A 10,000-nucleotide genomic window follows, 5' to 3' on the forward strand; every position below is an offset into this window, starting at 1 on the left:
TAAACTTTGGAAAGTTGGCTGCAGGCTATGAAAGGCTGAGAAGCGCGAGCGTACGGGGCGGTGGCGTTCCTCATCAGGAGCCGAGAGCTCCCGTCCGTCCTGCTGAAAAATGAACTGCGGCAGCGGAAGATTCATCAAACTCCCAGAGACGTTCCTATCCGACTCGGCTGTCCGGAGTCTCATAACTCAAGAGAGGAAGCTACATAATAACTAACGTCATAGCGCACATGCACGACAGATCATCATCCTTTCCGTGTGTGTGTGTGAGGGAGAGAGAGAGAGAGAGAGAGAGAGAGAGAGAAAGAGCAAGCCACATCCACCAGCTCTACCTTAAACACTCAGTTCATAAATTATCCTGCTGACACAGATTAAGAAAAAAAAAGTGTGTGAAGGAGTGAATAAATGGATGTGTTATTATTTTTTGAAAAAGTACACAGGCCAGCTTTAGACAGGGTGACCTTCAGTGCTTAAAAAAAAAAAAAAAAAAAAAAAATCCTCCTCAATATGTTCGGCGCTCCACGGCACGCACTCTGCCCCGCCTCATGACTCAGCACTGAGCTCTGAGGCGACCGTCTTTGCTACCGGCATGAAGATATGAAGATGTGAGCACAGTAACCACTTCTCTGCAGCTTTTTTTTCTCTCTCTTCATCCATCCATCTCTATGTTTTTGTATTCATCTCCAGTACATCCATCTATCCGCGTCCTTGCATCTGTCCACGTCGATTGTGCAATTTTGCTGAAACCTGGCAACCCGCCCACCAAGTTCCGGTCAGCCGTCTACAAATTACAGCTCCGCATTTTCGTTTCATCCTGTCGGATTTTGTCTGAAAGCTAATTAATCCGGCCAAATTAATCTGGACTGCAGTTCGAAAGCTCCAAACTTTTCTCAATTCCCAACGCGCTTAGATTTTCTCATTTGAAATAATCAGTGGAGTTTGAACGCTTGCCTTAGGAGGGATAAAAACTTTCGACTGGCAGAATGTCAGTTTCCTGCGTCCACCTACACACACCTCAGGATTGCAGCCAGACCTCAGCATTACATCACCGAGTTCCACTGGGGAACCAGAGCAGAACACCAGTGCTGGAGACACCAGTGCTGGAGACACCAGTCTAGGACCTCATTCATGCATTCATTCTTTTACACATTAATTCCCCCTCATTCATACCTCCATTCCTTCCTTCCTTTCTTTATGCATTCCTTCCTTCTTTTCTTCCTTCACTCCTATCCTATCTTCATTTCTTCAGTCATTCATTCTTTTCTTTCTCAGTTCCTTCCTTCCTTTTGTTCTCTATTCCTTCCTTCCTTCCTCTATTCCCCCACCTCTTTATTTCTTCCCCCTTCCTTCCTTTCGTTCTCTATTCCTTCCTTCCTTCCTCTATTCCCCCCCTCTTTATTTCTTCCCCCTTCCTTCTTTTCGTTCTCTATTCCTTCCTTCCTTCCTCTATTCCCTCCCTCTTTATTTCTTCCCCCTTCCTTCTTTTCGTTCTCTATTCCTTCCTTCCTCTATTCCCTCCCTTTTTATTCCTCCCCCCTTCCTTCTTTTCGTTCTCTATTCCTTCCTTCCTTCCTCTATTCCCTCCCTTTTTATTCCTCCCCCTTCCTTCTTTTCGTTCTCTATTCCTTCCTTCCGCTATTCCTTCCCTCTTTATTCCTTCCTTCCTTCTTCTATTCCTTCCTTCCGCTATTCCTCTCTTCCTTCTTCTATTCCTTCCTTCTCCTTTTCCTCTCTTCCTTCTTCTATTCCTTCCTTCTCCTTTTCCTCTCTTCCTTCTTCTATTCCTTCCTTCTCCTTTTCCTCTCTTCCTTCTTCTATTCCTTCCTTTTCCTTCCATCCTCCCTTCCTTCTTCTATTCCTTCCTTTTCCTTCCATCCTCCCTTCCGTTGTCTATTCCTTCCATCCTCCCTTCCGTTGTCTATTCCTTCCATCCTCCCTTCCGTTTTCTATTCCTTCCATCCTCCCTTCCGTTTTCTATTCCTTCCATCCTCCCTTCCGTTTTCTATTCCTTCCATCCTCCCTTCCTTCCTTCCTTCCTTCCTTCCACAGCGGATGGAATGCCGTTTCATGTCTTTCTGACATTTGACCTTGTTGTGACCTTGCCGCCGTCGGGAATCACCACGCCTCCATTTCTCCGTCTCTCCCCCAGCGTATATATATCACACGCTCCTGCTCTTTTCGCCTTTTGAACGTATCTTAAAACTTGTATGTAAGTGTTTCCCCATCGCAGTGTTTAATCCCTCTCTTCTCCTCCTCACGTAACCTCTGAAAGACAGATACGTGACAGGATTTTAAACAGCAGCTCTCCTGCACACTGAAGCCTCGGTGCTGTGCTTCTTCCGCTAGTCTCCCACTACACACCATCCCTTCCCATCATCTCACGGCTTAATATCGTGATGCCGAGAAGGTGTTCATAACGCTGCTGAGGTTAGCTCCTGATCTGCAACAGCTCCGCTCAGGGAGTGTTTATGGAGCCGTGGTCACGCCTGGGGTACGTGTGTGTGGAAAAAAAAGGAAATGATGCTTTTTGATACAGACAGACAGATGGAGAAAACAAGAGGGGGAGGGAAAAGGAGAGAGAAATACAAACGCCTCAGGCTCAGTGCCTCAGGAAAGAAGTTTGATCAGATGGAGGAAAGTAGCCTCAAACACCATTTATCCTGGAGATCGCTTTACGATAGAGGGAGAGAGAGAGAGAGAGAGAGAGAGAGAGAGAGAGCAAAAAAGGCAGCGAGACAGATAAAGAAAGCATCAGATACTAAGGGAGAGAGAGAGAGAGAGCGCGCGCGAGAGAGAGCTAGAGAGAGAGAGAAGGCAGTGAGAGAGAGAAAACAATAGTGATAGATGGATACAGGAAGTGAGACAGTCAGAGAGACAGTTAGAGAGAGTGAGAGAGTTAGACAGACAGAAATGTAAAGAAAGGGAGAGAAAGAGAGACAAAGAGAGAGACAAGAATATATATTATATATATAGAGAGAGAGAGAGAGAGAGAGAGAGAGAACAATAGAGATAGATGGATACAGGAAGTGAGACAGTCAGAGAGACAGTTAGAGAGAGTGAGAGAGAGACAGACACAAACTAAAAGAAAGGGAGAGAAAGAGAGACAGGAAGATAGAGAGAAAGAGAGAGCAAGAGATTTTTATTTTTAAATTATTTACATTCACAGTGAACTTTCTTCCTCTCCTTCATTTCCTCTTTATTTCCTGCTTCCTCTTTCCTTTACCATTCCTCCTTCCTACCAAACTTTCCATCTTCCCAATCCTTTCCTTTTCCCTTTCTCCTTTCTTCCTTCCTCATTCCGTCGTATTTCCTTCATTCTTTTTTATAACGCAATTTACTTAATCCTAAACATTTCCTTCCTACTAACTTCCTTTTCCTATATATAAAATATATTTAAAAAATGGAGGGGACAAAAAAAAAGAAAGAAGAAAAGCATCCATCCCTCCATCCAAATAAACAAAGTGCACACTGACAGAGCTCCCACCTGCAGTCTTCTCTCCTCTTCCTCCCTCTTTTTCCTTTCTTCTTCTTCCTGCTTCCTCTTCAGCTCCATCTCTGCTTTCCTGCATCAAGAGACAAAAAAAAAAAAGAAGGGATGAGGAAGTATACTTGATATCACATAGAAATCGAAGGATAAAAGAGAGAGTGAGAACGAGACAAAGCGAGGGATGAGTATTAAAGGGATGGACGAGCGAGGTCAGGTACAGAATCCCGTCACGTCCCGTCATGTTTGCGGATCTGGGTGAGAGAGAGCGTGACTTTATCAATAACTCCTCACGCGGCTGCGCTTCATCTCCGCTCACTCAATTACTGTGTCAGTTCTGCTCCTCTGCTGCGCCCTTCGCCGGAGAAGAAGGGCACTACTAAAAGAGATGGGACGTGGCCCTGAGGCGGGAAACGGCCCTTGGCCTCATCCCAAATCCTGGCATTCAGACGCGCTGATTTGAGACGGACGCTAAGAGCTTTGAGTCGCTGACAAAGACTTTATGAAGCTTGAACAGAGGACAGGAACGACAGAGCATGCAAAGTGAGTCACAGTGTCTGCATCTTTCATTCGCTCTCTATCCATCTATTCTTCCTTTAAGCTCTTCCTTTCCTCTTTCCCTTCTTTCCTTTATTTCTTCTCTACCTTTCCTCCTCCGTACCATCTTCTTTCTGTTCTTCCTTCTCCACTTCCATCTCACTTTTTTCATCTTTCCTTCCTTCTAACCTTTCATCTTTTCTTCCTTTTCCACTTCCTTTCCTCTTACTATTTTCTTTCTTTTCTTCCTTCTTCACTTCCTTCCTCCTTTTTCACTTTTGCATCTTTTCTTCCTTCCATCTTAAATTTCTTCTCTTCCTTTCCTCTTACTATTTTCTTTCTTCTCCACTTCCTTCCTTCCATCTCACTTTTTCATCTTTGCTTTCTATCTTCTCACTTTTCTTCTCCACCTTTCCTCTTTACCTTCTTCTTCCTTCCTTCTCACTTTTCATCTCTTCCTTTCCTCTTTACCTTCTTTCTTTAATTCCTTCCTTCCTTCTAACTTTTCCATCTTTTCTTTCTTCCTTCTCCACTTCCTTCCTTCCTCCTCACATTCTTCTTTCTTTTCTTCATTCTCCACTTCCTTCCTTCCATCTCACTTTTTCATCTTTTCTTTCTCTTCTCACCTTTCTTCTCTACCTTTCCTCCTTACCTTCTTCTTTCTTTTTTTTCCTTTCTCTACTTCCTTCCTTCCTTCTCACCTTCAATCACTTCCTTTCCTCTTTACCTTCTTTCTTTCACTCCTTTTCCACTTCCTTCTCACTATTCCATCGTCTTTCTCCCTTCTTACTTTTCCTCCTCCGTACCTTCTTCTGTCTTTTCATCCTTTCTCTACTTCCATCCCTCTCTCACTTTTTCATCCTTGCTTTCTACCTTTTCTCCTTACCTTCTCCGTTTCTTCCTCTCCCTACTTCCTCCCTTCTCACCATTACATTTTCTTTTATTCCTTCTCCACTTCCTTCCTTCCATCCTTCTGACTTTTTTCATCTTTCTTTCTTTTCTTCCTTTCCTCCTTACCTTGTTTCTTTTTTGCTTCTCCTTTTTTCTTATCACCCTCATTTCCTTTTACCTTCATTCGCACCTTACCTCTTTACTTCCTCTCTACCTTCATCTCTTCTGTCTTTCCTTATTTCATAACCACTAATAATCACTTTTCAAACTCCAGGCCGCTCTCTAACAGACGTCTCTCCTCCTTGGCTTGTTAGTCGTGTCTCTCCTCTTCCTCTTCTTTTTTTTTATTTTAATCAATATATGCTCATTTTTTTTCCCCTCATTCTTCCAGTTCCATCTCACTTTCCTCTTTCCCCCGAAGCTTATCCATCTTATTTCCCTCCTGTATATTAAAAAATCTCTCTCTCTCTCTCCCTCTGTTTGTCTTCACTTTCTTTCTAAGCCCAGAGAACTCCTTCACTAATCTACGTCCATCTCTTCACCCTCCTCTTTTCTTCTTAACTTAATTTCTACTGCTTCCTTTCTTTCCTTCCTTCCTTGTATTTTCTTTTTTTCATTCTGATCTTTCCTTCCTCCCTCATCTCTTTCCATCCAAAGTTCTGTTCTTCCTTTCTGTTTAATTCTGATATTTACTCATTTTCTTCTCTCTTAATGCCCACTTTCCCTTCCTGTCCCTTTCTTACTCCCTCACTCCATCACTGTTCCTTCTTTCTTCCCTATTCTTGCCTTCACTCTTGCTTTCCTTCCATCTTCAGTTCTTTATGCAATTTTCCTGCCTTCACTCTTGCTTTCCTTTTCTTTTATTCCTTCCATTCTCACTTCCATGAAACTTAATACCTACCATTTCTCCCTTTTCTTCATGCTTCTTTCCTTCCTCCTTTCTCTCTGCATCCTTCCTTCCTTTTCATTTTTTTCATCATCGCTTTCTTACTTCCTCCATTCTTCCTTCTCACTTTCCTTCCCTGCTATTCTTTCCTTCCTTTTTTCAGTTTTCTTATCATCCTCTTCCTTCTCCACTTTCCCATTATTTATTTCGTTTAATTTTCTCTTACAGGCGTCTGTCCTCCTCTGCTTGTTTGCGGAGTTTCTCCTCTTCCTCCCTCCTCTTCTTCTCTTTCTCCATCTCTTCCTGGATGTGGCGCAGTCTCTCACGCTCCTCTTCCTCCTGCTTCTGTTTCTGCATGGCACTGAGGAGGCGCTCGGAGCGGGCCACCAGCGCTTGATACTCGTGATCCATGTCTATGCGGCTCATCACTGTGTTCTATGGAGGAGAAGAAGAAGAAGAAACATTTTTATTTCATAATTTGATTTGACAAACTTTTGTTACATTTTCTAAGGCTTCTTTTCTCTAATGCCCCTCGTTTTTTCTACGATCACGCTCACAGTTCATCCCGCTACACTCCCCAATTTTTTCCATCTCTCCATCTTTCCTCCACATCATTATCTTCCCTCCATCTTCCCTTAATTCTTCAATATCTTTTGTCTCTTCCATATATTCCTGGTTTCAGTTTTTTCTTCTTCCTTGCTCAGTTCTTCTTTCCAAATCCATTCAATATCCTTCAGTTCTTCTTTCCACACCTTTTCATTCTTCCTTCCATATCCATTCATTCTTCCTTCAATATCCGTCAGTTCTTCATTCCAAATCCATCACTTCTTCTTCTCATATCCTTCAGATCTTGTTTCAATATCCATCAGTCCTTCTTTCTCCATCCTTCCACATCCTTCAATTCTTCTTCCCAAACCTATAACTTCTTCTTTCCATATCAATCAGATCTTCCTTTGAATCCCTCAGCTTCTTTTCTTAGGCTCTTGTTTATTCTCTTCCATGTCCATCTCTTACTTCCTTCCATCCATCCATCCTTCCTCCCTCCCTTCGAACATCCCCCATTTCTTCCCATCTTCCTCTCATGTCTTGTGTTTCCTTCTCATCCTATTCAATAGTTCTCTAAACATTCCTTTCATCCTTCCTCTCTACTCTCCACGTGTCTTTCCTCCCACATCCACAACTTCTCTCCACACTTCCTCTAATGTTTCATCTCTCACTTCTTCCCTCAAGTTCCATTCACTTTTCCCTCTAGAACTCTTGGTGTCTTTCCTCCCACGTCCCTTGCTTCCAACCTAACCCTCAGAGAGCTCTTTACTCCTTCTCTCTCTCTGGCACATTAGTATCCATGAGTGTTTAACATATTCGTGATGGCCTTCAATCCAGATGCCAATCATGCTTAACACTTGACACTGTATGCTATTGATTTGAATAATAGAAGCAGTGGCCAAAGAGACACAGCCCCAGAGCTGGTCATTATGCACCAGCAGCTGCTCAGATGGCATCGTTCAGCGAGATCCAGGACCAGACGGTGACGTGTTTAAGAACACCGTGAACATATATGACCGGCTTCAATAGATGCTACGCTATACACAGGCTGTACTTAATCAGTGACTTGAGTAAAAAATTAGAGAGAAGTCATCAGTTCCACAATCTTCATTGTAGGTTCATACCTGCAGCACCATGTCTGAGTGGAAGCGAGGGATGTGGGGGGAAAAAAACAGTGAAGAATATGGAAAGAAGTAGTGATGAACAACTTGGAAAAGCCACCAGAGAAACTCCCTTCCTCATAAATTCTTAATTTCCACACACATATCTTATATCCACATATACACATATCTTCCTTCCACATCCAACATCTTTTGGTTCTTCCCTTTACATTCCTTAGATCTTATTATATCTCTCGAAAGGTCCTTGCTTAATTCCATCCATTCTTCTCACCTATGTCCTTTGGTTCTTTCCTCAGTGTCCCTTGATTTTTTATTCCATCTAATGTCCCTTCCTTTTCCTTCTTTATCCAACTTCCTTTATGTCCTTAGGTGTTTTAACTTTAATGTCCCTTACCTCTTCTCTCTCTTAGTCCCTTCCTTCATGTCCACCAATTTTTCCCGTTTTTTTTTTCTTTCTTCTTCTTCTTTGTTCCTCGACACTTTCCACCATATATCTAGGATCTTCCTCCACAGTCCCTTGTTATTTCCTTTTCCACACCCCACCCCCACCAAAAAAATAAAAATACAAACCTGGGGCTCTAAAGAACTGAAGGAAGTTTTCTTCCTTATCAGATCTGCCTTAAGGCACCTTTAACTGATTATGGTCTTTAATTACTCCTAGTTTTTTTTCCCTCTAAGCTTAATTACTTTGTGAGGTCATACTTCATTTTACACGAAGCCCCTCCCTCCCCCAACCATGAATTGATTCTCATTTAATCATGAATCCTATCTGGCTGCCATAAGGTGATTAAATGTTGGTGTAATCCCATATGAAGTGCTCATGAAATCCAGTCAAAGGTTAGAACACACACTAGGCATACACACACACACTCAATACACACAAGCGAAACATCACACAATCACACACACACCTTAATCTTGAGCATGAGTTTGTCAATGGAAGCATCCAGGTCCTGGATCTGTTTGCTCATTTCCTGTTTGCTCTCTTTGAGGCCGGTCACAGCATCGTTCAGCATGCCAATCCGCTTCTTCAGGCTGCGTAGCTTCACCAGGCCGTCAATGCTGTTACACACACACACACACACACACACACACACACACACACACACACACACACATACAGTTTTAATCAAAGCTCTATTCAAGATTCCAGTGCACAGGTGACCTCAGCCTGATGACTTTAACTCCCAGAATTAAAGACCCCAAAACAGCCGAATAGTTTAATTACGCAGCTTCATCGAATGGCACCACTTCCATTCTGCACACTACACACTTATAACATTCCCACATTTATCGTCGTATTAATTTCACTCTTGCGTCCATTAGAGCCATTTTACATTTAGGCTGGAGGTCCCTCTGCCCCGTCCATTACATGACGGATGTTTTAGCCATCTCTAGCGCTCATTAAAACTCAGCGTCTCTGCTTAATATCAATCTTAACCTTCGAATCAGGTTTTAAAGATCGTCAGTGTTGGCTAGAAACAGTTTGAAGGTTTTTTGTTTAAATCGCCGCTACAAACTCAAGTTAAAGTAGAAAAGTATACAGTGAGGTAATGTTTGAATTACTGACATGCTAACATAGCTAGAATGCTAAGATAGCTGAATGAGAAGCATACCTAGCAGCATCTCATTCTTAATGCTTAGAGTTGTTAGAAATTTTGATCTCCTTGAAGCTAAATATATATATATATATATATATATATATATATATATATATATATATATATATATATATATATATATATTCATTCGATCCACATGATTTGGCACAGGTTTTACACCGGATGTCCTTCCTGTCGCAACCCTCCCATTTTTTTTTAATCCGGGCTTGGGACCAGCACCTAGAGTTAACTCTTTAGGGGCTAGGTTAGCGTTCTGCAATGAGAGCGCGGGATCACCAGGAGGCCCTTGAAGCTAAAAATATATTTATTTAAATTTAGTGCGTCCAAAAAAAAGTACAGACACTTAAAAGTCAGTCAAAGTTCGTGTAATTTGTTACTTCCCATCTGTGCTTGAGTTTCACTTCGAGAAATGACTTTTACTAAAAAAAAAAAAAAAAAAAAAAAAAGTGTGATTCCTCGCTAAACCCTTCATTTAATGCGATCCCACAATTTAGCCAACACAGCCCTTTTTCCCCAACAAAGCAACACTTCTGTAATATCTTTTCTGGTAATGAAGGATTTATACAAGATGCCGGCTAATAGGATTTAAAATCGTATCAACAGTGAAAAGAAAAATACTAATTTTGTCCGGTTTTAATCCCCGTCTAAGGGGGTACGTGGGGCTCTGAGGTAACGAATGCTTACCGAGGTTTGTGTTTCCTCTTGCACAGCCACATGCGTACGGTCTTCTGCATCTTAATGCAGGAAGTGGCCCGATACAGCATCTTATTCTTCACTACGCAGAAGAGGGAAAGAAAAAAGTTCAATGGGAAAGAAGAGAAAACTTATTTTTACTGCTATTTAATACCACAGCACTGGATTCTTGATTCTGATGGTCATGAATCTGATTATTTTCTATCGCAGCTTTTCAGTAGTT

The 10,000-nt window shown here is 42.1% G+C and overlaps 1 protein-coding gene across 10 annotated transcripts in view; it reads right to left on the minus strand.

Moving 5' to 3' along the window:
- The window catches only part of myo6a (myosin VIa), a 108,403-nt gene that overhangs the window by 18,126 nt on the left and 80,277 nt on the right, over positions 1-10,000 (minus strand). For all 10 annotated transcript variants that reach the window (XM_058391778.1, XM_058391784.1, XM_058391783.1 and 7 more), the window contains exons 24-27: positions 9,769-9,859; positions 8,374-8,524; positions 6,022-6,230; positions 3,482-3,560 (exon numbers count right to left, since the gene is read on the minus strand). In XM_058391778.1, the coding sequence (XP_058247761.1) occupies positions 3,482-3,560; positions 6,022-6,230; positions 8,374-8,524; positions 9,769-9,859 (530 nt within the window). The remainder of the gene's footprint in view (positions 1-3,481; positions 3,561-6,021; positions 6,231-8,373; positions 8,525-9,768; positions 9,860-10,000) is intronic.

The sequence above is a fragment of the Hemibagrus wyckioides genome, linkage group LG06 (genome assembly GCF_019097595.1).
Source record: "Hemibagrus wyckioides isolate EC202008001 linkage group LG06, SWU_Hwy_1.0, whole genome shotgun sequence".
In the NCBI taxonomy this organism is placed as follows: domain Eukaryota; kingdom Metazoa; phylum Chordata; class Actinopteri; order Siluriformes; family Bagridae; genus Hemibagrus; species Hemibagrus wyckioides.